The sequence below is a fragment of the Sardina pilchardus genome, chromosome 2, assembly GCF_963854185.1.
Source record: "Sardina pilchardus chromosome 2, fSarPil1.1, whole genome shotgun sequence".
Lineage (NCBI taxonomy): Eukaryota > Metazoa > Chordata > Actinopteri > Clupeiformes > Clupeidae > Sardina > Sardina pilchardus.
Window position 1 is genome coordinate 25,270,054 of NC_084995.1, and position 27,988 is coordinate 25,298,041.

Below are 27,988 nucleotides of genomic sequence, written 5' to 3' on the forward strand. Positions count from 1 at the left end.
GCCAGAATACAACCTGGACGACGTGCTTCTCCCGAGTGACCACAGGGTCATGGCACCAGAGACTAGTACGGCCCAAAATACAGCACCAGAGCAACACCCTGGAGCAAATCTCTTGCAGACGACTAAAACGGAAACATAAAACTCACTTAGAAAAGCTATTGTAATATGCAATGGGAGAGCTATACTTCAGGAGGAGACACACACTCCACCCTCTATCTTTAAACGAGGACACAGACTGGAGTGAGGAGTCTCAAAAATAGGTTGGGTGGTGCAGGACTGCTGCTGCAGGCAGGCGGTAAGTGAGCTAAAGGCAGAGCGATCGCATGCCTGCCTTTCACCAACAAGTGTTGTTCACATGTGGGCTGCATGACAGGTGACACGCGCCCACAGAGAGCACATATGCTAGCTGGGCATTTTGGTCCGTCGTAAAAATATACACGCAAACAGACATGCCACGACACACACAACACACAACACAATAACAAGCATGATATACGTACATGCATATAAACCAGGTTCACCAAGTAAAACGGACGGACACAAGTCAAAAGCACAACATACATAACACCTCCTGGTACGTAAATAGAGAAGCACACGCACAATCAAAGTTTCACACACAGACCTCACAACTCTCAAAACCCTCATCGGGAAATGGGGTGGAGTTTGTGTATGCGTGTGGAGTGTGTGTGTGTGTGTGTATGTGTGTGTGTGTAGAGAGAGAGAGCGCCATGTGGGCATGTTTATGTGCGTGTCGTCTGGGGTGAGCGAGTTTATTTTGCTCTCAGTGAATTAAGATGGCCATAAATCAGTGGCAGTGGAGTATTAAAGTGTGGCATGGTGCAGCGCTGCAGTGGAGTATTAAAGTGTGGCATGGTGCTGCAGTGGAGTATTAAAGTGTGGCATGGTGCTGCAGTGGAGTATTAAAGTGTGACATGGTGTAGTAGCGGGTGACAGTGGAGTATTAAAGTGTGGCATGGTGCTGCAGTGGAGTATTAAAGTGTGACATGGTGTAGTAGCGGGTGACAGTGGAGTATTAAAGTGTGGCATGGTGCTGCAGTGGAGTATTAAAGTGTGGCATGGCGCAGCGCTGCAGTGGAGTATTAAAGTGTGACATGGTGCAGCGGGTAACAGTGGAGTATTAAAGTGTGACATGATGCTGCAGTGGAGTATTAAAGTGTGGCATGGCGCTGCAGTGGAGTATTAAAGTGTGGCATGGTGCTGCAGTGGAGTATTAAAGTGTGACATGATGCTGCAGTGGAGTATTAAAGTGTGACATGATGCTGCAGTGGAGTATTAAAGTGTGGCATGGCGCTGCAGTGGAGTATTAAAGTGTGGCATGGTGCTGGGGTGACAGTGGAGTATTAAAGTGTGGCATGGTGCTGCAGTGGATTATTAAAGTGTGGCATGGTGCAGCGTGGGTGACAGTGGAGTATTAAAAGTGTGGCATGGTGCTGCAGTGGAGTATTAAAGTGTGACATGGTGCAGCGGGTAACAGTGGAGTATTAAAGTGTGACATGGTGCAGCAGGTAACAGTGGAGTATTAAAGTGTGGCATGGTGCTGCAGTGGAGTATTAAAGTGTGGCATGGTGCTGCAGTGGAGTATTAAAGTGTGGCATGATGCTGCAGTGGAGTATTAAAGTGTGGCATGGCGCTGCAGTGGAGTATTAAAGTGTGGCATGGCGCTGCAGTGGAGTATTAAAGTGTGGCATGGCGCTGCAGTGGAGTATTAAAGTGTGACATGATGCTGCAGTGGAGTATTAAAGTGTGGCATGATGCTGCAGTGGAGTATTAAAGTGTGGCATGGTGCTGCAGTGGAGTATTAAAGTGTGGCATGATGCTGCAGTGGAGTATTAAAGTGTGGCATGGCGCTGCAGTGGAGTATTAAAGTGTGGCATGATGCTGCAGTGGAGTATTAAAGTGTGGCATGGCGCTGCAGTGGAGTATTAAAGTGTGGCATGGTGCTGCAGTGGATTATTAAAGTGTGGCATGGTGCTGCAGTGGAGTATTAAAATGTGGCATGGCGCTGCAGTGGAGTATTAAAGTGTGGCATGATGCTGCAGTGGAGTATTAAAGTGTGGCATGGTGCTGGGGGGTGACAGTGGTTAATACGCTGCAGTGAGGTGCGGCTACATCCCGCCTGCTTCTCCCGACATCTCCCGTCACGCACACTCACACAGTCCCCATCACACACACTCTCTCCCGATCACACACTCACACACTTAGGGCAGAGGCAGGGGCTTTCAATGTTGAAGTCGACAGGCAAGCATTTCACAACTTCACTTACTTGTCGAGATCTGCACACACACACAAATCCTATCCACTAGGCACATCCATCAGATTCATGACACGCTCCCAAACCCAATCTGTCCTCGCAAGACTTCAACAGGATTTATCATCAAACAATTCTTTCAAAGTCCAAAACATTTTTTCTCAGCCTGAACTACAGTCTCTTTCTAAAATATCAGCTAACTACTTATTCTGAGGACAATAGGTGGGTTTACACTGACACTTTTAATCAGATTAGAATTTAAATAACGGCTCAATTGAGAAAAAACACACATATAAAACACCTTGGTCAGAACAAAGCCAATCCGATTATAATCTTAATTGGAGTGAAAGGGGTGGAGTGTTCAATTCCCATTCAGATTGAACAGTCATGTATACGGTCATTCAGGTTGCTTGCTGTAGTTTCTCAAGCAAAAGCAAAGTGGCAATGGCTATTCCGATCAAAGATTATATAACGCTAATAACCACCTGATTGGAATAGAATGTATCCAATATAAACAGACACAAAGTTTTCATTCGGTATTGTTTAATCGGAATGACAAAAAAAAAACCCTGTCCATGTAAACAGGGCTACTGATGGTTAAGGCCACTTATTAATACAACGTCTCTAAAGAGTAAGGAATCAGAGGAAATGATGGGATTTGCCATCTCTCTTGGTTTGTTTTTGCTAGCATGTTTGCATTCCTTCTTCCAAGATCACTTAAAGCACATGGGGGGAAAAAAGAGTCAGTTGTTGATTTATAGAAATGGTTAGAGATACAAACATGCATATTACTAATAAATAAACTCTCTAGGCTTATAAATAAAGCACTGACAGTCGTATGTCTGTATCCCATGTGGTCTCAAAACCCCTTGATCTTTCTACAACGCATGCTGTTAGAGATGGTTGGGGGGGGGGGGGGGGGGCAGACAGTCAAAGAGCAAAGAGCAGTTCAGACATGAGAGAGCATGAAGAATGGGGGGGGGGGGGGCACAAAGGCTGCAATGAAGAGGAGAGGGGAAGCGACTAGGACGAGGGAACAGGAGAACAATGAGCCTGAAGAGCCGTGCATGCAGACGAGACAACAACCACAATGCCAAAGGAGAGGAAGAGAGGATTAGGAGAGGAAGACAGAGAGAGTGACAGAGTGGGGCACAGATAGAGAGAGAGAGAGAGAGAGAGCGACAGAGTGGGGCACAGATAGAGAGAGAGAGAGAGAGCGACAGAGTGGGGCACAGATAGAGAGAGAGAGGTTCTGTAAGAGAGAGCGAGGGCACAGCCCGTGAGGTCCTGCGGGAGCCGGGAGGGTAACGGAGGAGGTAGAGGGGGCAGGCAGAGAGGGGGACAGGACAGGGAGAGCACTGTGGGAGTCGGTGGGAGTCCTCTGCCTCGGCCTCTCTCTCTCCCTCTCTCCCTGCAGCCATCTGGTAGCCATCAGCAGCAGCAGCAGCGGCAGCAGCAGCAGCAGCAGAGGAGTCAGGGGGAGAGCAGGAAGAGGCCGCTGGGGCCGAGCCGAGCCGAGCCGAGCCGAGCCGAGCCGAGCCTCTGACCGGCGCCACGGAGCACAGCCACGCCTCTCACAGCACCAGAGAGAGAGAGAGAGAGAGAGAGAGAGAGAGAGAGAGAGAGAGAGAGAGAGAGAGAGAGAGAGAGAGAGAGAGAGAGAGAGAGAGAGGGAGAGAGAGAGAGATGGAGGGAGATAAGGACAGAGGAAAAAGGCAGAGATGGGGAGAGAGAGGGAAAACAGATCACGAGAGGGACAGAGGGAGAGAGAAACAAAGGATGAGGGAGGGATGGAGGGGGTTGGGGGAAAGGGTGGAGAGGGGCCTCAGTCAGGCCTGCATTCCTTCCCGCTGCCGCCTGCCAAGAGCATGCTGGGAACGAGTGTGTGTGTGTGTGTGTGTGTAGGCCTGCCTCTCCCACAGTACACGGAATCTCAGCAGCCCCCAATGTTTGCAGCTCCACATGCACACTGATATCAAAGTTTATATCCCCAAACCGGACAACCCTCGCCTGCATTTATTTATTGACACATTCTAAAAGGAGCCCAGTAGCATCTTTAGGCCAAATGCCTGTGGGCCCTTCCTTAACACCAACACCATGCTTTTGCCAGTGAATTCAGAAGCACCATGAAGACTCATTTAACTGCCTCAACTCTAGCCAGAGTAAGAGTTTGGGTGCCTGTGGATGTGGATGTGGATGTGGATGTGGATGTGGATGTGGATGTGCGCTCGGCGACTGCTGTGTGTGGCGGAGTTGTGGCTGAAGCGTGTAAATCCACACGGTGCTTCTGTGCGCTCCACATTCCTGGCATAGCTCGGCAGGCCTCACGCATACCTCTCTAATGCATCAGCCCCGCATATAATCACACCGGGGACATGGCGCGGGTGCTGCGGGGACCTTTTCACATGAGTCAGACACACATACAGTACAGTGCAGTGCAGTACAGTACACGGAGGGTGCGGTGGGGTTCACCGCAGATAGTTGGGCCTCCCCTTGTGTTCAGAGCGGCACCTTTACACACACAAATACTCGTCGTCAATCAGTGCTCCTCTGTTCTTGACGGAAATAGATTATACTTGCGTCATGGAAAATGTCATGCCTTCAACTTGTTTTACACAGCTGGTGCAGAGACATGAAGTGGGTGCATTTTCCAGAAGAGGCAGTAGGGGGCATAACCAGGATATGTCTTTGAACCACATCAAACATGTATATAGAGTAGATGCATCTCACACAGTGTCAAGCCATCACAAATGAAATAATCTTTGCCGTATGCTCAGCCCTGTAATGGCTCACACACACACACACACACACACACACACACACACACACACACACACACACACACACACACACACACACAATGGGCAGAGGAGTGGTTGAGAGGGTCCTGAGGTGACTGGCCCAGAGGCAGAGGTATTAATAGACAGCTGTGTCACCTCGGCCAGAACTCCAGCAGACGTCCAAACGGTGACATCAGACCCATGTGACCATAGAGAGGGCTGCAAATAGCTGGGAAAACTGGGAAGTGACCGGATACACCATGAGCTGGTACCCATGTGTGCAAAAGCACATGTGCTTGTGCATGTGTGTGTCAGAGAGAGAAAGAGAGGCTATGTCCTACTGTATGTCCACAGCAGTGAATAAATACTGCAATCCACAGCGACCCAAAGGCCACATGCAGTCTTAGTAGAGTGATTACACACCTCATGCCAGAGTTGAAGGTAAAGATGTCCTTTCAAAGGACAGAACGTGAGGATAGAGAACTTCACTGTGCCATGAAGTTTCTCCGTAATGATCAAGACAGAGTCCAATGCTGTGAGTGTGCACTGACTGTCAAACAAGGGCAACATTTATACAGCCGCAATAAGAAAAATAAACAAGACAGGGACCGAGAGAGAGCAAGAGAGAGAGAATGAGCCAGAATGAGAAGCTATTACTCCACGATGGGTGCCCAGACATAACAACATTGGTGCATGCCGAGACGGAAAGAGAAACCTGCCCTAATACAGGCGCTCGTTCCCACCGCTGGAATCCTACACACACACCACAGCTCTAGTAAAACTAAATCAACCGAGAGACAATTCACATCGCTCTGCACACACTTTGTGGGAACGTCCATGCAGAGAGAGTGGGGCCCAGACAGACCCATACACAACAACACACACACAGACACAGACACAGACACAGACACAGACACAGACACAGACACAGACACAGACACAGACACAGACACAGACACAGACACAGACACAGACAGACAGACGGGCAGGATTTGGGCAGAGTAGTAAAAGGGCGGCTTCAGAAAGGAAAAGTTCTGCCATGTATTGCCTGTGCCTGTGCACTTCACTTAGATGACATCACTGATTAGCCAGGCTAACTGTAGTCTGCGGAGTAGAATCAGCAGGTTTAGTGAACTGTTTGGTAGGAACAAATGGTAGGATTTCTACTCTCTTGACACCAGACTTTTACACCTCTGGATTTGAAAGGGGGGCGCAGGGACAAACAGGAAGTGAGCCACGGAGATAGGGTCAGAGAAAAAGAGAGAGAGAAACAAAGAAGAACAGAAGGCTGGAGAGAAAGATGGAGAGAGAGAGAGAGAGAGAGAGAGAGAGAGAGAGAGAGAGAGAGAGAGAGATAGAGGACTGGTGTTTGCTGACATCAGGACCACAGAGGGGGAGCGGGAGATAGGAGGCGATAAAAGGCTCCGTGTGAGGCGGAGAGGCATGAACTGAGAAGAGGATGAGCAAGGAATGGACAGTAGCAGATGGCCACTGAGTGAGCAGTCACTGGAAACCACCTGAGCTTGGCCACGCTCGACCATCTCCCTGGTGACCAGGAGCGTTCACATGACGCCTAGAAAAATGTCAGGCGCCCGCCAAGCCTCTCTCGCCTCCGCTAAGCTGGAGAGGCCTGGGAGGCTGGGACTGTGGTTATGCTATTGTTTCAGACAGGGATTGAGTTTCCAAAACAACCCCATCAACTCAACACAACCAACATCCTGTGCAGAGTAAACAAGCACATAAGTGGAAGTGAAAAGCTAGTCCCACAAAAAAAGTGGCATCTTAAATATTCCCATTTCCCCAAAGCCCACGGCCCACTGACAGTCTTGTGACATGTTTACATTAGCATTACCTAAACACATCAATTAAACTCAAACACTTCTGAGATGCATAATATTAAAACATAGCTACATTCTATTGTTTGCTGTACTGTCTAAGCTGGAATGTTAGACTCCCGAGTTCACAGGCTTCACAGCTATCAAGCAATATAATCCATCGTTTCCCGACCATGAGGTCGGGGCGCCTGAAAGTCAAATGGGGTCAGCAGAGATACTGGGTGTCTTAAAATTGACCAGTATATTACACAAGTACATACATCATTTTTTTTTTTTAAATCTAGCTACATACAAATAAATGCAGACTGCATGAGATCATCCATGAAAATCAAAGTACTGCTCTTGACTAGATGATACAGCAGAGATGAGATGTGTGCTCTCACAACATGTCACCAATGCTTTGTGACATCAAAAATAGGGTCACCTGCCAAGCAAGGTTGCTAACCCCCGATATAATCCACACTATGGCACCCCATGGATTGCCCCAGGAGGAGTGTGCACAGTTCTGTGCTGGGTGCAAACACACCTGTGTGTGTTTGACAATACAATCTGGTGCACAAGTCAGTGAGTTGAAAGAGTTCAGAACCATTTCTGGATTACTGGAGCACACTGTATTAATGTCCGTGTGTGTGTGTGTGTGTGTGTGTGTGTGTGTATGTATGTTAATTGTTCAGATGAAATGCCGAAGCATGATGTAAAGACCAATGACTCACTCTGTGTGACTCACACACACACACGCACACGCACACACACCAACGTATTTGTGTGTCTTTCCCAGACTGCCTGTGAACGGAGGCACAACACGGACCCTATCAGGTTCACCTCAGACAAAGGGCGCTTAAGACGACCACTGGAGAGTGGGACCTGCATGAATTTTTCATGATTACTGCGAGTTTTTTTCTCTTATTTGTAATAGATGGTTAATAATTGATTACAGCGCAGGGGCCACCCATTTGCAGGCCAGAGCAAGGCATGCCGACTGCACAATCTCACCGGAGCGAAGGATCAGAAAGAGAGAGAGAGAAAGAGAAAGAGAGAGAGGAGGGGAGAGAGAAAATAGGGGTGCAAAGTATTTTAAGTGGAAAAATGAAACTCGTGCATTAATAAGTGCCAAAAGCACAGGCAGCTTAGTAAGCCGATCATGAAGACACAAAAGCTCACTTGTTCTCCGGGATTGTTTGTCTGTTTCTTATTTTTTGCCTGTTTGTTTGTTTATTTGTTCAGAGGCTAAGGCCACCATCAGGGTGGACGGGACGGGAGGGGAGGTGACCCACGCTATCAGGCCTACGGCTGTTCCACTGGCTAAGCAGATTTAATGAACTGAGCGCTGCCCACACAACACACCTTAAATAACATAAGGCACACAACATACATACAGAGCAGAGCAAAGCAGAGCAGAGCAGAGCAGAGCAGAGCATGATTAAGCATTCTTCTATTGTGTTGGCCCATTTGGAGAGTTCATTAAATATATAACTGTGCATATACAGAAATGGTTCACTATGGTGTTCACGAAGACTTTCATACACACATGCACAAAGGAAACACATTTATGAAACCCATTCAATACACTAGCACGCACGCACGCACGCACACAAACCAAGGCTTCTGAAATCTGTGCATATAGAAAAGCCTGGAGAACAATGCTTGTGAAGGTAAAGGAATCTGAACCAGCAGTTGAGGCTACAGTTATGTTAATAATAACTCAGAGATACATCATGGGAGAGAGAGAGTGCATACATGCATACATACAGTAGTACATACATACATGCATACATACAGTAGTACATACATACATACATACATACATACATACATACAGACAGAGCAGAGAAGGGGGGTGAGAGAGAGACAGATTTGTATCTGTGTCGATTATGAGCAGACTATGATGTGCGCTCACCATGCCCCTTGCCCTACTGAAGAAGACCGACAGAGAGAGGCACAGACAGAACTTCAAAGGACAGAAATGAGAGAGAAAGAAAGACATCTCAAGAGAGAAATGACAAGAATAAAGAGAGAAACATGGGCATACAGATGGATGGACAGATAGAGAGAGTGAGAGAAAAGAAAGAAAGAAAGAAAGAAAGAAAGATAGGAGACAGAGAGGCTAGGAGTGCGAGGGTTTGTGTGGTTCAGAGCCAAACCCCTCCTGCTCCACTCTCTCCCCTCGGCCGAGCTGGAAGCAGTCCTGCCTGGGAAAATGAGGGAGCCCAGCCCAGCCCAGCCCAGCCCAGCCCAGCCCAGCCCAGCCCAGCCCAGCCCAGCCCAGCCCAGCCCAGCCCAACCCAGCCCAGCCCAACCCAGCCCAGCCCTCCACTTCCAAGTCAGTATGAGGAACTAGAACAAGCTAGGGCCCAGGTCTCCTCCAGCTGATGGGACACCTAATCAGCAAAGGCAATCACAACTACATGAAATAATGAACTCCACACTGCCAGCTATTACAGCACAGAGGCTTTCCTCTTCAAAATCACTGAAACAATCGAGTTGTTTGAGGAGTGTGTTTGAGGAGTGCTCCGACAATCCGATACATTACAAAACATGATCATTCATCAGACAATGAATAAGGAACGGAGTGTCTGGGAGTGTAGGAAAGAGGAACGAGCATCTCAGACCACCGGATACACACTCATCTCGGTGATGTGCATTTGTGGGTATTAGTCTCCTTCCAGAATGGGGGCTCAAAAAGGGAAGCGGAGGTGAGCAATGCCTTGTGATGCTGAGTTAGCAACTTTTGCTACAGTGACCTATTATTATCACAAGAGTTCATATTAACAGGGTTGAGCTCATTCATTCCACATGTATTTGAATGTTTTTATTCTTTTTTTAAGTTATTGCTTTCAATTGTGATGCAAGGCAGACATGTTGCCCTGTGCAACCGACGTGAGCTCTCAAAACAAATCTACGTGAAGCTAATGCATTGACAGTACCTGGGCAGGCATACGTGCTGTCAATCAAACCTTCAGCCAAGAGGGAAGCTGAGGGTTTGGGGTCTCATATACTAGGGGAGAAGTCTAGGCCACCATCCTAATGGAAAGCTGAGGGTTTGGGGTCTCAACTCTATAGTAGAGGTCTAGGCCACCATCCTAGTGAGAACAGGTGGATTGGGGTACACAGAGGGAGGAGGGGCTTAAAATATTGTGGCAAAAAGCTGTGTGTGTGTGTGTGTGTGTGTGTGTGTGTGTGTGTGTGTGTGTGTGTGTGTACCCAGGAAGTGAAAAGCACCTGAAAAGCAGCACAGCTGCTGCTATACTTGTGTCCTCTCGGCCTTCATCATGGCAGACTGACTGCTCTGTGAGGCTGGGCAAAGTGTGTGTGTGTGTGTGTGTGTGTGTGTGTGTGTGTGTGTGTGTTCCTTCTGTCTGCCTTTGCAAGCTATAACTCTCCGTCCCTTCTGTCGGTCTGATTTCTCATCCACTGACTTCCTCCATTCCTCTTATTTTGATTCTTCATTTCGCTCCAGTACAGCAATGCACAATGCTAAAATTGAAACCAGAAATGCTCACACTACAATACACACACTCACTCTCTCTCACTCTCACACTCACACACACTCACTCACTCACTCACACAGCCTTGACAAAATGCCACTACCAATTAAAGCAGAGACACATTCTCCATCATGCGAGGGTGTGGGCATAATTGAAGCGTCGACCGGGTCACTGTGCTCTTTGATTTGGCAAAGCAAGTCTATTGTGCTGCCCCTGCATGCCGTCCTCTCCCAGCCACCGCTGGGTCCACATGCTGCCCCAGCGTGAATAAAGCAGCGCTGATGTTGTGTAAGCGCATTTCTCACTCGCTCAAATGGGCACAAACACACAGGCAGGCATAGACACCAGGGGAGGCCATCTGAACTTCAGGAACACCACATCACTCGTAGGGAGTACAATAGGGAGTGTGGGAGTGAGTGTGTGTGTGTGTGTGTGTGTGTGTGTGTGTGTATATGTCTAAGAACAGATGACTATTCTGCTGCTGTTGCTGTTGTTGTTGCTGCTGTTAAGGACAGGCGTTTGTATGAGTTTGTGCATAGGCTGTGAGATGTGAGGGACAGGGCAGTCAATGTGAGTGTGTGCATGTGAATGCACGAAAAGGAAGGGAATAAGGGCTAAGACCAGGATTCCTTGCAACACCACCCCATGGCTAGAGGACTACTGTGTGAGTGTGAGTGTGTGTGTGTGTGTGTGTGTGTGTGTGTGTGTGTGTGTGTGTGTGTGTGTGTGTGTGTGTGTGTGTGTGTGTGTGTGTGTGTGTGTGTGTGTGTGTGTGAGTGTGTGTGTGTGTGTGTGTGAGTAGACAAAAAGGAAGGGAATAAGGGCTAAGACCAGGACTCCTTGCAACACCACCCCAGGGCTAGAGGACTACTAGCAAGTCCACTCCTGGTTGACGCACAACAGAACTGGCAAGAACGTGAACATAACAACCTGTGGGTGCTAACAGGGCAGGAATCAACTAAACCTACTTCTCTACTTCTGATAAAATGTGCAAAATCTTTGTGAGTCCAGTCCAATCAAGGGAAGGAGGTTTGAGACACCTGCTTGTTAGTGAGTGTATAAAAGCTCCACCCCTTGTCATGTCGGACCAGCATACGGGATTTACGGCTTAATACTAAGATAAGAGACCTGAGAGCTGAACACCCCCTAGCTAGCAGTGAGTGGGACACCAAAAGAACTTTGGTCTCAGTCCTCATGTGACATGAATGCACATGTGTGTGTGTGTGTGTTGCTGAAATAAGCTTGTGTATGTATCGCTGACGTGACAGTGTGTGTGCGCGTGTGTGTGTGTGTGTGTGTGTGTGTGTGAGACACAGATGCATGTGCTAACTCAGTCACCAGCTTTCCCAGAAACCTCCTGTTCCTAAACCACAAAGACAACAACGAACCCCAAAGGCTTTTTTTAACTTGTTTTCCTAACGCAACCAGATTCAAATGAGGAACCAAGCACTTCTCTTGGCAGGCACTAGCTGTTTCTGTATCACAATAGAGGATAGAGAAATAGAAAGATTGAGGGATGGAGTGAGTGAAAGAGGGAAAGACATTTACTCAACAATCATATGTATGAGAACGTGTGTGTTTGTATATGAACAGAGAAAGAGAGCGAGAAAGAGAGCGAGAGAGAGAACGAGAGAGCATGTGCCAAAGACAGAGAACTGGAGTACTTGTGAAAACATGCCCCCTCACTGAGGCTTCCTCTGGCTAACACAAGTGGTCAGAGGAGCGTTTTCTTATCCACGATATCATCCAGCCAAAAACGGGCGGCTTCAAGACACCTCAGTATTCAGAAAAATGGTTTTCTATTTCCAGCTGAAGTTGCATTGTATTGATTTCAATGTGGCGGTAGACGGGTCTTGACGTATCCTAAGCCATGTAAAAGCAAACTTATATGTTTCTGTCCATCATATTATACAGAATATTCCTATTGAGGGCATAATTGCAACATTTTGAAATAAATATAAGTTAAAGCGAGCCTGCTGAGACGGCACTAAGTTCTAATGTAGACAGAATGGGCGGAAGATGAAACCCAGTGGGATTTCCAGTTTAAGGAATAAGGTATAGCCAAACTAAATCCGACATGTTGCTGGCGTACACAGGCCTTGATGCAAGCTTGTTCTAATTACAAAGCCAGTACAACTGGACCAATCACTACCAGACAGAAATCAATGGATGAGGACGAACCTTACTTAGCAGTTAGCACTGCTTTTTCATTATTCTTTAATTGTCCAAGAGTTATCAGAGACTGCACTGTATTTTCTCAAACTCTTCTTCAAATACCCAGACTGCTGGACAAACAGTTAGCCTCATGAATAGGTGCCATGCCAAAAGTAATTCTAGTTTATTTCGATTATATCAGGTTGCAACATGAATTATTGAGCAGGTGGCAATTTCATTATAACAAGGTCGTCAACTCTACAACAGTCACAGAAGACCAGGGACCATAGATGTGTGACAGCTCAATCAGATGCAGTAACAGGCACCCAGTGGAGATACCTAGACTACTACATGTCAGAAAATACTACTCCAGGAGGAATAGCAAAACCAAGACAGTCACAGAGAACAACTGAAAGCCACAACCCTGAGGAAGTGGCATGGTAGAATAGTGAACTTTTGGTGTGGGAAAATACATAAAAATGAGCCCATGACAGCACCTTAAGTGTGCTTTTAGCATCGTTCGTCTTCAGCGAGACAACCCTTTCCCTGCGACCTCAGGTCGGCAACAGTCACATCGGAGGTTTAATTTCAAGTTAAATAAGCTGACGCGTTTTTGCAGCTTGCTGGCATCAACAAACACAGGTTTCGAAGAACTGTTGTTGTAACCCTCTGCGCAGGACAAAACGCAAACACTAGGCGCATTCCATCAAAGGAAAAGGTGGGCTAGCCATGGCCGCATTCCTTGGCGTCCCAGAGTCCAACTAAAAGCAGTGCAAAAGTCTATAAGCCAAAAACACGAGTCGACAAGTAGATATAAACTCTCAAGAACCAAAGCTGGATATATAGGAAATAGTTTGCTTGGGTAGTTTCTTTCTTCACATGAATATGTGGAGGCGTGTCGTGTAGGATGAAACTAACCATGACTACACAAACAAGCCTTTTTTAGTGTCCCCCTCTCCGTGGAATGCGTATCGTGCAATTTTAGGACCGTAGGAATAGAACACAACAATACCAGGAATTTGTATGAAATTCAAGACCAAGACTCTCAGTGGAGATATTGTCAAAGTCCACAATTTTAGCTCCCACCTTTGTCCCTGAAACAACGCTGCTTTGCTAACTACAATTGTGTAGTTGTCAGCAGATACCACAGCTAGCCTGTCGGCTACACTGCCAATCGCAGCCTATCAGATGACTGGTATTCGAAAGTAGCTGTAGATATCTTATTTGCATAAATGTCTGGTTAATCTCGGCGGTTACAGTAATTGTTATACATTCGATTTTAATAAAGCATTACTTACATAACGTCTCAACTTTTTCTCTGGTGGAGACTTTCTCAACCACCCCGAATGCACCACATCTCCCCCACTCATCTTCTCCCTCTTTTTGCGCCGTGGAGAGGCTTGTGGCGCAAGTTTCAGACGCGAACCTGTGAATGAAAGCCCCGAACGAGTTATAGTGGATAGATAGGAGAGTAACAATGTTACGTTCGGCTCAAATGTAACAAAAGCAACAGCGATAAATACCGTCACTCCTCTCTCTCACACGGCGGTCCACTCTGTGTGAGTGGTTCCCAACAGCGACACTTGAGGGCACAAACTCCCCTCGAGTCCCCTTGTCGAGTAAGAAAATGTGCCAAAAGTTTAACACCCAACAGCAATACTGTCCTGAAATATGCCGACAGAAGTGTTTACACTCTGTATGTAAACACTTACTCCGGAGGAACAACCCCCGTTTTCGTTTTCAAGACAGGAACGACAGCTACATTCAGCTGCGATTGACACTCGCCAAGTTCGACGTGCACTCAGAAGGTTTTATCTCTATTATTTGTAAGTCGAATCAATCTTTCCTCCCGAAACAGGATGGCAATTCTCTTCAACCTTGACTCCCATTATCGATGCACAAGCTGTACAACAGAGTTGCTCAAAAAATACTTGTTTCGCCGGCCTTCCTCCCAGTTTCGCTCCCCTCGGTTCCTTGTGATTGACAAGCGGGAACGTCGATACTTTCCCTAAACTCAGCCTCCTTCAGACCATGGAGGCAGGGAGAAGGTGGCGTGCAAGAAAAAAACAAGGGGCGTTACACATTATGGGAAATGTAGTCTTCAAACTTAACGTTACTCAGCACAATTCTCCATTACGCAAGTGCTGTTTGGTGCGCAATAAATCAGTGCTTACAGATTGTTTGACGATTTCAGACAACAGGCGTCTAATATTTACATTAGGTCACCGGTCTATTAGAGGAAGGCTGTGTAAGTATAATGTGTGCTCTCTGACTTTTTCAAATTATATCAATGTTTTCAAAAAAATAATAATAAAAAATGTTAAATCTCAAATCTGAAAATATTTACTGTCTACTGTCGTGCGAATGTATTAGGAGGCACCATTCAGTTAAGATCCTAATTATGCGTTAGACCTCTGGAAATATCGTTTTTTTAATTTCATAATTTAAGTTGAACAATTAGGCTATAATAATTTTGAGAACATTCTTCTGAAATAATGAATGATCAAGGAGAGCATGTGGATAGCCTACCTTTCCCAGCTGTTTTCTTGTGTTAGCCCACATTCCTGTGAATAATTCGTGCAGGACGAAATAATTCAAAATAGTGCATGGTTTATTTGCATGGAATGCACGATTTAAGATTTCTCTTTTGAAGAAAATATTTCCATACACTTGCATGAATTCCATATGTCATAATAACAAATTATTGAGTCGTTTTGACTCTACGGTCGTGTAAGAACAAAATAATTTTGTAATTACCTATGTAGGTTTGCTCATGCGACTTTCATGATACAGGTGCATAATGACTGTCATTATTTACGGTCATATTTTCTAAGTACCATTTTTGTCGCTGGTCAGCACAGTATTTATTAATTGGCACAAGAGCCAACGTTAGGATAGGGGCATACATTTTATTTTACAAATTTCCAAATGCGCAACGCAAGAGTTTTGGAACCCCTTTTGAGGTCAGCGCCAATGCTAATTTAAAAAACTCTATCCCCATAATGCCGTCACCTGTTGACATCAGTAAACAGTGTTTGATGTCTAGACTACCTTTGCATGGCTCTGGTTTCTAAAAGCCTTGGTGATGCTGATGCTGATGCTGAGAGTACAGCACTGTATCTTGCCTTTGTTCTCCCTTTATGCACTCTTTAATCTTAGATCTGTGTCCCACACCAACAAACAGTAATGAGGGCATATAAACTCACAGTGAATGAGGGAGTGTGAGAGTGTAAATGTGAGTGTGTGTAAGAAGTGGAAACTGGCCATGAGTGTACTTGCACGTATCTTTACTTCTATTCAAAAAAAGTTTATTAATATTAACACTGTACAGCAAAAGCCAGTTTATTTCATGTATCCATTAAAATCATCTTGTAGTTGATCTTTAAGTCATCATATACCTGTCCAGTTAACTCACGTGAATAAGGGCATGAAAAGGCACAGAAAAAGATTATTAAAAAAAACCTCCCTGAAATAATTAGGAGTACTAAGTAGATATACACAGACACCCCAAACCATTTGAATGAACCTTTAGAGGAACATTTAGCATGCAATTTGTGTTTATTCAAAGGGATTCAGATCATTTAAAAATCATATTTGCATCAAGTTTTACCTCAAATACAGGCCTATTCGCCAATTCTATGTCAATTTGATGTCACAGTGTTGGCATGTAGTTTGTCATATGCAGTAAAAATGTCTTTACTTTGCTAGTGTTGCAATCCAAACTAAATCACCAGTTCAAAAACACATCTTGAATTATCAACTATATTTGCAGCAAGTAAAAAATTAGTGTAAATGTAACACCCCCAGTCATCTCTTTAACCAACAGGGGCTTGAAAAACACACTTGTATATACTTTGCTTGCCATTTCTAAAGAACAATCATTTAAACCAGCTTAAAATGCCTTATTTATTCTGAGGATGAACCAGGTTTCATGATGTTTCAGAGAGCTGAGTTGCATTGTATTATAATGCACGGATTTATTGCATTGCAAAATGTAATTCCCTATGATGCGTGTGTGCATCAGGGAAATAAAGTCATAACTTTGCATTTAATTAATCTGAACTTGTCCTGAAAAAGCAAAGAAAGGAAGAAAAACGCATGCACTCAAAAAAAACAAAAAAACAAAACAATCGAAGGTTCAGAGGGCAAGAGGCTGAGGAGTCCATCATGGCATCCAAGGTTGAGGTCAGGGGTCACTTAACTTACTGTTCAGCAAGAAAGCAAAACAAAAACACTGGGTCCAGTGGGTGATGGGTGGAAAAGCTTTTGAGTCCAGTGTGTCCCAGTTCATCTGGTGTGTGTGTGTGTGTGTGTGTGTGTGTGTGTGTGTACAGTGTGTGAATGGTTCTCATGGTTCTCAGAACACCAGCCTGCTGACAGTGTTGAAGCCTCCTCCTCCTCCTCCGCCGCCTCCTCCTCCTCCGGATGGGCCGCAGCTCCCGGGGGGTTCGTTGTCGTCGGAGCCGTTGGGCCTGAACGAGCAGGAGGCCGAGGCGGCCTGCAGTGCCCGTGTGCGCGCGGTCAGCTCCTGCTCCTGCGGACAACCAGCAGCACAATCAACAACACCTCACCAGCAGACGCCCTACGGAGGCCAGCCGCAAAGGGCGTTGGCACGGTGATAATAGGCACATTCGACTTCACGTAGCCGTCTTAAGGCGACTGCAGACGAGACTATTTCTGACATTCTGATACGTCTTTCAAACCGGAATTGGACACACGTCATGGTTGACATTGACAACGTATCAGAATGTCAGAAATAGTCTCGTCTGCAGTCGCCTTAAGGCGGCTACATGAAGTCGAATGCGCCTATTTTCTCTTGACCACTGAGATGCAGATAGCATGGATGAGGACGTGAGAACTTAAGACTCAATGTGGACAGCAGCAGAGTTACGACTGCATAAGAAATAGTTTAAACTGTGGCAAACTGTGGCAAAAACATGACTGTTGACTGGTGTCAATGAGTGAGGAACCGAACGAGATCCAAATAAACTCTTAAAAGGATATTCTTAGCATTCTTCCATGGCAAACAAAGAGCACAATTTTACAAATTCAGCATCTTGTATTGGACGAGATGCCACACACACACATCCTTCCTTCCCCAATGCACTTTCCAACTGCCTGAACACAGAAACACTGGCCCCTAGCATCACCTTGGGGTAGATGCACTACACTGACATGATCCAACCTGGCAAGGCAGACTTATTATCAGCATTGGCCCATATTATACTATCTAACTTGCTCAAAGATAACCAGCTTTTTTTTCTTTAAAAAAAAAAGGGAGTTGCTGAATGACTTGCAAAACGGGCAGAAATTCAATAATTTGGCCTATTGCTCAGTTGCTTAAGATGACACTCACACAACTGGACAAATATTGGTGCAACTGCACTGAACCCACTCTACATCTCTCCATTTCCCCCCATACCTCACCTGTGCCTGGCCCTCATCTCACTGCACTGAACCCACTCTACATCTCTCTATTTCCCCCCATACCTCACCTGTGCCTGGCCCTCATCTCACTGCACTGAGCCCACTCTACATCTCTCTATCTCCCCCCATACCTCACCTGTGCCTGGCCCTCATCTCACTGCACTGAGCCCACTCTACATCTCTCTATTTCCCCCCATACCTCACCTGTGCCTGGCCCTCATCTCACTGCACTGAGCCCACTCTACATCTCTCTATCTCCCCCCATACCTCACCTGTGCCTGGCCCTCATCTCACTGCACTGAGCCCACTCTACATCTCTCTATTTCCCCCCATACCTCACCTGTGCCTGGCCCTCATCTCACTGCACTGAGCCCACTCTACATCTCTCTATTTCCCCCCATACCTCACCTGTGCCTGGCCCTCATCTCACTGCACTGAGCCCACTCTACATCTCTCTATCTCCCCCCATACCTCACCTGTGCCTGGCCCTCATCTCACCGTCGCCGGTCACGGTCCCCTTGCCCGGATTCCTGGCCCCTCCTAGCGACCCAATTCTTTCCCCAAGACAATTCCTAATCCCTATGGACAACTTGTTCCCTACACTGGACTATCTGAACTTTCTGACACTAAAAATTACTTTTCTGTACTGTAACTGACCCTAGACAGATGCGTTGGGCCCTTGAGTCGTGGATCTGGCCTAGGTTTCTTCCTATACGTATCCCCAATTCTAGGGAGTTTTTCCTCGCCCCTGTCATTCATGGGCTCTCTCTGAATGTTTCTCACTCTGTAAAGCGCCATGGGACATGTTTAATGTTTTGGCGCTCTTTAAGTGAAATTAAATTGAAATTGAAATTGACTGGGGAAGAGGAGATTGTTGAGTCGGGTCATTTCAGCGGCTCTGGCTGGGTCCCGAGTAGCGAGCGCTCACCTGCAGGTAGAGTTTGTTGTCTTTGGTGATGGCGTCCATCAGCTCCTTCTGGAGCGGGGGGTCCACGCCAGGCCTCAGGCCGTTAGCGAGCCCCCCGCCGCCCCGGGGCACCTCGCCGGAGCCCTGCCTCCGGTAGATGAGCACGTAGGCCGTGTCCTTGGGGAAGCGGCTGGTGACGTTCTGCACCGAGTTGAAGGTTGTGAAGGTCACCCTACTGTCATTGAACAGGATCCAGTCCCCGTCCGACGGGTCGTGTGACCCCTCCGCCTGGCCGCTGCCCGAGGCCACTTCTGATTGGCTGGTGCAGCCGAGTCCTTCCTGTTCTCCGCTGGAAGGCGTGAGGTGATTGGCTGTGGCGGCTGTGGCGGCTGTGGCGCTGTCCTCGTAGTCGACGGCACTCATGTTCCTCCCGTACGTGTAGTAGTGCCCGCTCTCCGAGGAGATCCCCGAGTGCATCACGACGGAGGTCAGAACGTACGAAAAAGTCTGCACCTCGCGTTTGCCCTCGTCGTCTCGTCCCGGCGCGTCCGTGGCGGGCCCTCCTCCGTTGACGCTGCCGCTGCCGCTGCCGCGCGTGGTCTTCCTGCCCCCCCGGGGCTCCTCCCCCTCCCCCCGCTCGTCCTCCTCCCTCTGCGACGGCTTGAGCTTCTTGGCCTGGTTCTCGCCGCTGTCGGGCGAGCGCGTGGCGGTCAGCACGCAGGACGCGGGCGCGGCTGTGGCGGCGGCGGGCGCGGTCTCGTGCGGGCACGGGTGAGCGGGGTGGACGGGCAGACGCATGCAGAGCGGCACGCGCACGTCCTCCAGGATCTTGCGGCGCAGCTGGCGCGCGGCGTCGTACGAGAAGCGCAGCAGCGTGAGGATGAGGTACTCGGGCGCCGCCACCACGCGCACCCCCCGCTCGGCCCGCTGCAGCGACCCGCAGCGCTCGCAGAAGTAGCGGTTCTCCTCCTCCAGGATCTCCGGCGCCAGCAGGTAGTCCACCAGGTCGGGCAGCGCCAGCGGCGGGCCGGACCGCACCGGAGGCGGGGGGCTGTGGCGGCCGGCGCCCGGTCCGACCCCGTCCCGTGTGACCGGGCCGATCTCCAGTGGCGTGCTCTCGCTGCCCCCGTTGACCCCGCCGCGTGGCGGGCTGTGCTGGGCCTGGGCCTGGTCCTGAGCCTGGTCCTGGTCCTGGGGGGGGCAGAAGGCCAGCGAGAGGTCCGTAAACGGCTCCTCCTTCTCGGACACGCTGTGGCAGCGAAGGCAGCGGATGCCCGTGGACAAGCGCCCGCCAAACATGCGCTCCACCAGGGTCGGCTCCTCGCCCGTCAGAGCGCCTCCAGGGGCAGCGTGGGGGGCTGGGGCAGCACCAGTGCCTTGGGTGGAGTCAACCGGCTGGTCAGACGGAGGGGCCTCACTGGGCTTTGGTTTAGCCTCCGTCAGGGCTCGAAGTGTTTTCTCTTCCTCATGTAACCTGTATACAAAGACAAAACCAGATACAACCACCATCATCAATAAAATGAATATACATTGCATTTGGGCTACTAATACTGCTGATCTTAGAGTGGCCTGCTTCACAAGTCTGCTATTTACTGACAATCTGACACATAATGTTTAGACTTCCTGTTGTAATACTAATTAGTACCAATTGTGTACTAATTGTTAAACTTCCTGTTTAGAAACTCTTGTGGTCTGGTGTGCTGGAGTGGTGGAGTGTGTGTGTGCTCACCGGTCTAAAAGGAAGCGCAGGTACTCCGAGCAGTCCTGCTGAGAGCCCACAGTGAACCAGGGAGGGCGGGAGGCCTCAAAGAAATTCCTGGGTGCGTACGCTGCTCTCTGTGGGAGAGAACAAAGGGAAGGTGAAAAACTTTTCAACAATTTCTTCAACAATATCTATGGAGAATGCTTCCAAAGATCACTCTGGAACTCTATAGTGAAAGGTTTATACTTGTGAAGGTTCAGTAGAAACATGATAGTGTCAATTTCAAACAACATTTGGATACACTCTGCCATGAAACAATACAAGAACAATACAACAATATGAGAACAATATATACTGAAATTTGAAGGTTAATAAAAATGGGTATTCACTTCAGCATACGCTACAATGCGCAATCATAGATTCATGTGCAATATATCCATGGATCAGCAATATACAATGTTGGCGATATACAACAGACATTTATATGGAAACTCTCTCTGCCAACCAAGCAATTTTTCAGAGGAAAGATCCTGTGCCACTTAGTAAAGAAGCCAAAAGGAATACTTTTGGAGGAACACTATGTCTGAGGGGTGGGTCACCTGTGTGTGAGCCAGAAACGCAAACAGGAGCTGCAGTTTCTTCATCAGAGTATTGCTGCCATTCAGTTGCAGTGATAACACATGCCGCCTGAAACTGGAGAGAGAGAGAGGGGGGGAGAGAGACAGGGAGAGGGACAGGGAGAGAGAGGGAGAGATGAGTGCAGTGCCAGACAGTCTTCATGAGCACTGGCCTTCTTTAGCAGAAGAGAGGCCCTTGACCTTTGACCCAACGGTACTCACTCGGTGGCCATGAAGAGGGTCTGGATGACGCTGTTCATGTAGCAAGTGTTGCCCAGGTTCACCAGGCCCGTCTTCCCGGTCTCGGACTTCCCAGCCAGCTGCATCAGGCCCGGGGCGAACAGGTTGGACTGGGACGTCCAGGCACTTTGGTTCAGGATCAGCTTGATCTTCTCCTCACTAGGCTTAGGTAGGTCCTAAACAGAAACAAGCAACAGTGTGTCCATGGTAGTCTTATCAAAACGATGCGCTCCATGGATCTGGCCATTTCAATGCACTGGCAAAAGCTGGCTTTAAATTGTATTTTTAAGTGAACGTGCACTTTTTTGGTCAACAAATTTCTTACATGCTTCAAAGTACAGTAGATTTATTTCATGATCTTTAGCTTCCTTACCTTAATGGCTTCCAGGATGCTGTCATAGAGATCTGGAAAGCCAGAATACTGATACATCATGCAGTGGATGAGCTCCGTAAACTGCACAAGGAAGGCCTTACTGGTTGGCAGGCCATCACCACGCAGGCTCTGAACCAACTGGACAACATGGGGCACCACCTAGGACATAGACCAAGAACACAGGGGACCAATCAACTACCTCCTTAAAAAATGCTGGATGTTCATTCATCAGTTTTCTATATTCCACAATAGACAACAACGAACAATCTTTTAGATCAAACAGTATTTTAGAGAATGCAGTAAAGACACAGTTTCTGCACTAAGATAGTTGAACTATGTGCAGGTGAAGCATTGCACTGCACTTCTGTGTCATGGGTGTATGTGACCATAAAACACACGGAGAGAAACAGAGATCAGGGTTTCCTCTGCGCTGATTTTGGGATGGTGGCCCACCACGGCAAAATGAACGCCGCCACGGTATCAGAATCAAGGAATAACGAATAACGAATTTGACTTGCACAGCAGCAAATCAAATTTGTAGTTTCTTATGTCTCATTCCATCGTACCACAGAACCGCTACCCGATCTAGTACACTTACAAAGTGCGGTTATAGCTGATAGAGGGCCGCTGTTACGAGTTGATGAACCACTGAAATGATTTTGGGAACATTATTTTAAAGTAAAAATAATAGTCTTTGGTGTTGCTTTAAGTAAGTGGTTCAGTAGAACTAGCCATAAGTTATCATGGCCCGTCCAGTTTCAGTAGAACTAGTCATAATTGATTATGGTCCGTCCAGTTTCAGTAGAACTAGTCATAAGTTATCATGGCCCGTCCAGTTTCAGTAGAACTAGTCATAAGTTATCATGGCCCGTCCAGTTTCAGTAGAACTAGTCATAAGTTATCATGGCCCGTCCAGTTTCAGTAGAACTAGTCATAAGTTATCATGGCCCGTCCAGTTTCAGTAGAACTAGTCATAAGTTATCATGGCCCGTCCAGTTTCAGTAGAACTAGCCATAAGTTATCATGGCCCGTCCAGTTTCAGTAGAACTAGCCATAAGTTATCATGGCCCGTCCAGTTTCAGTAGAACTAGCCATAAGTTATCATGGCCCGTCCAGTTTCAGTAGAACTAGCCATAAGTTATCATGGCCCGTCCAGTTTCAGTAGAACTAGCCATAAGTTATCATGGCCCGTCCAGTTTCAGTAGAACTAGTCATAAGTTATCATGGCCCGTCCAGTTTCAGTAGAACTAGTCATAAGTTATCATGGCCCGTCCAGTTTCAGTAGAACTAGTCATAAGTTATCATGGCCCGTCCATTTTCTCTCCTCATCTTCCACAGCATTTCCTCTTCATTTTGTAGTGGTGGCCACTGCTTCAGAATTAGAGCAGATGCACACTATTGTCCATATGCGTGGCAGGCTATAAGAGCTCTCACTGTGGTGCTCACATCCTCTCGGTTTAACAATAAACAGCAAAGCTAATCGGAGGTATCTGTCTAGTATTCTTCTAGAAACATATTGTTTTTCTAGACGTTAGTGGCATGCGCTGTCAAGAGCTTCCATTTACAGCACCATAGGCTTACATCTGTCAACATTGCACAAACTACAGAGGTCTTTCTGCCGAGTGCTACGTTAGATGCGCACTCCATCGTGATTCGATGCAGGTAAAAGGTATCGACTGGTAGGGTGCTAACGAATATAAATGTTCTTATAGCAACTTTTATAGCATTTTTTCTCAATGACAATGTGAACTATGACAACGTCCATATTCAGTATGTTTTTAATTTAGTCAAGAAATGACATGTGGTCAATACATGGCGTAACGTGACGCGAGTCAGACAGAAGATGGGCCTGTCTTTAGTAGCCTAGTCTTGAATCCTGTCCCTCTCAAATAATGTTAAAATGGTAGGATTGTAAAAAGAGATTCTAGTAGGACCCTGTGTGTCATTATTACAAGGCTAACCCTAACAAGGTCCAAATTATGCCATAGACTAGAAGTCCTCATCTATATGTAATTTGTGAAAGAGCCATTGTGTTGTTATTTTTGGGGGGGAGGTAGATGGGGACAGAGGGACAGAGAGAAAGAAAGAAAGAAAGAAAGAAAGAGAGAGAGAAGAAAGAAAGAAAGAGAGAGAGAGCGAGAAACTGATTGCTCACCATGTGGAAAGCCTCTGGGGAGTGCTGGAAACTCAAAAGCATGTGGGACAGAACCACCAGAGCCCCCTGTCGCACAATGGGGTACCACAGACGATTGAAGACCTACACACACACACACACACACACACACACACACATTAAACAAACATGGCCTATTAGTAAGAGGAGAAAACAACAATGAACAACAACAACAACAACAACAATAACAACAAAAACCTTAATGGACATATGAGCACTTGCAGAACCATTCACCTAGACATATTCACTTTAAAAACATTCATTCATTCATCAGTACAACCATCATGTCTTAAGCAATAAGTACAGACTCTCTCAAACGCAAACACACACACACACACACACACACCAGTTCAATTTTGAGCAAGGTGACGTCTATGAGGATGGTGAACTTCTGCACAGAGGCCAGACCCTTCAGTAGAGCGATGACCCAGGTGTCAACATGGTTAGCGAGGGGCCAGGACAGCCAGTCGATCATCCTAAGGGACAGAAAGAGCCAAGGTCATATGGGTTGAAGACCATTAGCATCACAATAAACAGTGCCCTTACAGGCCAAAGCAATCACCACACGAGCACAACCACAGCGACAACTGACCTACGAACCCAGTGACCTGCAGTCAGTTGAGAATACAAAATGCTCACAAAGAAAAGCCACTGGCACAGCGCCACTGTGTAAAAAAAACAACCTCTTGTTCGGGCAAAAAATATTCTTTTTCTCTTCACCTGACAAACTACCATAGGCCATAACGCAGAATCTGCAACAGTGTTATCATGAAGGCAAACAGAATGCAAAACAGGCATTTACTCATTTCGACACACACACACACACACACACACACACACACACACACACACCTGCAGAGGGCCTTGGTCATGCTGGCGTCTTTGACGTTGTGGTCAGTGGTGAGGCTCTTGATGAGCACGGTGATCATCTGCAGGGGGATGTGCTGCACCAGGCTGGCCAGAGAGATGGACGGCTCGAATGCAGGGTCTGCAGCGGAACAGACACAGTTCAGAAGGAGGACAGCGGTTTGCACCGCTGTAGTAGCTGTAGAGAGTATGTGTGTCTATGTGTGTGCATGGTGGTGTGCATGGTTGTGACTGTGAGCATGCGTGTGTGTGCCTGCAGCATGCAAGGTAGATAGATCGATAGATAGAGATACTTTGTTGATCCCCAAGGGGAAATTCAAGGTATGCCTCAATGCATGTTGACCTTTCTAGGGAACCAGACTGTGGTGGATTTAAGTGCTCACTTAAACAGTTGTAGTGGCCTGTAGAATGTGTATAGATGTATGTATGTACGTATGTATGTATGTATGTATGTATGCTCTCACCTGTGGAGGAGATGATGGCAAACACCTCCTGCAGAGAGGGCAGCAGGGCCGCCGGCTCAGCCTTCCAGATGCCCTGCAGCAGCTCGCTGACGCGGTTCACCTGCGCCACAAACTCCCTCAGGTCCTTCTCCTGGCTGGTGGTGCACTGGAAGTGGCTCATGGTGCGCACCAGCTGCTGGCAGAACAGCGCCCCCTGGCCCTTGTCACGGGGCACACACTGCGGGAAGTTGGCGAGCAGCGCTGCCAGGCGGGCACACAACGCGGGCTTGGGCCGCTCGCAGACCACGCGCAGGACCTCCGTCTGCAGCGCCGCCGCCACCTCCAGCACGGCGGGGCAGCTGATGAGCAGGCGGAGGCAGCCGTGGAGGAAGTCGATGAGCGCCGGGTGGCGCCGGTCCAGGGGCCCGTAGCCTTGCTGCAGCAGGCCCAGCACAAAGTCCTTGCTGACAAAGCGGGCAAACTCATCGCGGTGGTAGCGTGCATATGCTTCCTGAACCTGTCAGCCAGACAGAAAAAAAAACAAAAAAAAAACAGATCTCATCTCAACTCTCACATCTCGTCACATGAGCTGATGCTTCACTGCCAGCGAGGTGATCCCAAAATCCACAAGGGCTAACCACGACAGCTTTCCTTTTTCACCAGAATAAAGGGCCGTTCACACCAAGAACGATAACTATAACGATAACTTTAACTATAGCGATAAAAGTGTTCACACTGACCAACGATAAAAAAAAACTCTCTCCTCATGTTAATAAATGTGACGAGTTCTGATCGGCTGTTAGCTTTTTATCGTTCGCAAAATCGCTCTGAAAGTGATCCCCAACGATATCGTTCTTCATGTCGTTTATGTGTGAACGTCGTCATTCATATTAACAGAAGTGATATTGGTTTATAGTTATTGTTATCATTCTTGATGTGAACGGCCCTTTAAGGCAATTTACCATGACTTGAGAACTTGAAAGATGTCATACATAGGTGGCAAGAGGAACAGTATTTTGCTTTAAGAACGGGTGAGCTGCCCCAGGTGTGGCACAACTGGCTGGGGCACCTGCACCGTACACCGGCGACGCGGGTTCGATTCCCGCCCCGTGGTCCTTTCCGGATCCCATCCCTGCTCTCTCTCCCATTCGCTTCCTGTCTCTCTCCACTGTTCTATCAATAAAGACATAAAAAGCCCAAAAACATACTTTAAAAAAACGAGAGAGAGTGAATGCACACCTGCTGTCCCGTCTGTCTCTGGAAAGCGTCCTCGCCGAGCAGGATGAGGCGTGTGGTGAGGGCATAGAGTGCATGACACTGCTCCTCGGTCACCTCTTTCTCTGCCGCTTCCACCACCTTGCGCACTATGGCGCGCTTGACAGGCAGCGGGTGTGAGGAGGTCACGAGTGCCTCCAGGATCTTGTCCATGGTGATGGTGATGACGGGCCTCTACAGAACAGCGCCAGTGTGGAGGCACATGAGAGAAACCTCACCTAGATATGATTGCAGGGCAGAAAAAGTGAAGTGTAGTCAATGTAGTCAGCCAATATACAGTCAAGATAAATAAGATTCCCTAAGAGCCAAACACCCATCAATGCTATGTGTGTGTGTGTGTGTGTGTGTGTGTGTGTGTGTGTGTGTGTGTGTGTGTGGACAAATAGAAACATGACTTGGCAATGCACTGAACAATAATGAGCCAATATTACTTGAAAACTGATCAAGTGGTTTGCAGCTGACAACAGTAAACAATAACATTGGTGACGTCCACCATTCCCTAATACAACACTAGGTAATGTGAATCCAGACATTCCGCTTGATATGGACATATCGCCCTGCATATATGCTTCACTAAGCAAGGCATAGGCAGACTGGAGAAGAAATCATATCCGATAAGAGTAAGTTACACGGCCGCCGTGTATCCATCATCGGTGTCTGAATCTGTTCAATAACGTTAGCCAAGTAGCTACTCTGGTAGCCCAACAATCACTCTATTTAAGTAAAGGGAAGCTACTTCCACCAGACTCAGCTCTGATTTCCCGTCACAAATATGAATTATGCTGTACTGCCATTAAATCAATCACGCGGTATTCTCCGGTGACATTCTCAATGTTGATCTTAACCCTCTCTGGTTATACGTTAGCAAGCTAGCTAGCTATGCTATCCTGCTTAATTACATCGAAGATTTGAGTACTCCATCGATAACGTTGACTTTCCGCTGAAAACACAACAGTCAAAGTAATAACAAACAAAATCGTTTGGTTTCTTAACACGTTGACAATGTCAGAAAAACAATCAAATCAAAACTCAAATTCTTTAAATTAAGATAGAATTTACTGACAAGACGAGACTATCACAGCTCATAGGCGAAACAAAGCAGGCCATAGATGCCACTGACTTAGCAAAAAATGTAGCTTCCCCTCATTTGTGTCAATACACGACTCATACTTACCAACATCTGCAATTTTCAAGACGTTTAAATGTTGTGTTAAACGACCATTGTACCGTCTTGAACGATGGATTGATATTTAACTTGTTATTTTGATTTTTGTCAGGAGAATCATCTGAGTTTAACCATGGGCTCGGAGAACCTGACGTCACTTACGGGGTCCATTGCTTGTCACTCAGGACCTCAGATTAGGACCATTCTTTAATGCCGTCATGAAACGTCGCATTCTGGGTTCAACAATAGACCAAACTAAATGCTAGTAAAAGTATG

The 27,988-nt window shown here is 47.3% G+C and overlaps 2 protein-coding genes across 5 annotated transcripts in view; both read right to left on the reverse strand.

Moving 5' to 3' along the window:
• gab1 (GRB2-associated binding protein 1) overlaps positions 1 to 14,584 on the reverse strand; it is a 68,946-nt gene extending 54,362 nt beyond the window's left edge. For 2 of the 3 annotated variants that reach the window (XM_062523299.1, XM_062523286.1), the window contains exons 1-2: positions 14,047 to 14,581; positions 13,822 to 13,949 (exon numbers count right to left, since the gene is read on the reverse strand). In XM_062523299.1, coding sequence (XP_062379283.1) covers positions 13,822 to 13,893 — 72 coding nt within the window. In that variant the 5' untranslated portion in view covers positions 13,894 to 13,949; positions 14,047 to 14,581. Of the gene's footprint in view, positions 1 to 13,821; positions 13,950 to 14,046 lie in introns of all 3 variants that reach the window. The other variant, XM_062523291.1, reaches the window with a different exon arrangement.
• Positions 14,585 to 15,793: 1,209 nt separating this feature from the next.
• Positions 15,794 to 27,870, reverse strand: usp38 (ubiquitin specific peptidase 38). Of its 2 annotated transcripts, none has more exons than XM_062523324.1 (12): positions 27,722 to 27,870; positions 26,512 to 26,765; positions 25,294 to 25,789; positions 24,815 to 24,950; positions 24,309 to 24,438; positions 23,945 to 24,046; positions 21,790 to 21,948; positions 21,399 to 21,592; positions 21,159 to 21,252; positions 20,587 to 20,693; positions 18,879 to 20,331; positions 15,794 to 17,051 (listed from the first exon to the last, which is right to left on the reverse strand). In XM_062523324.1, exons 2-12 carry the CDS (start codon positions 26,698 to 26,700, stop codon positions 16,881 to 16,883), a joined length of 3,231 nt encoding a protein of 1,076 aa, XP_062379308.1. In that variant the 5' UTR covers positions 26,701 to 26,765; positions 27,722 to 27,870; the 3' UTR covers positions 15,794 to 16,880. The 2 variants fall into 2 exon arrangements, with proteins under 2 accessions (XP_062379308.1, XP_062379301.1); XM_062523317.1 differs by having other exon boundaries at positions 15,794 to 17,057.
• Positions 27,871 to 27,988: the final 118 nt, after the last annotated feature.

Excerpts from the sequence above, each read along its gene's own strand:
- usp38 (XM_062523317.1), bottom strand. The coding sequence starts at position 26,700 with ATGGACAAGATCCTGGAGGCACTCGTGACCTCCTCACACCCGCTGCCT. Across the intron at positions 25,790-26,511 it reads AGAGACAGACGGGACAGCAG|GTTCAGGAAGCATATGCACG; the intron begins GTGTGCATTCAC and ends TCTGGCTGACAG. Across the intron at positions 24,951-25,293 it reads TGCCATCATCTCCTCCACAG|ACCCTGCATTCGAGCCGTCC; the intron begins GTGAGAGCATAC and ends GTTCCGCTGCAG.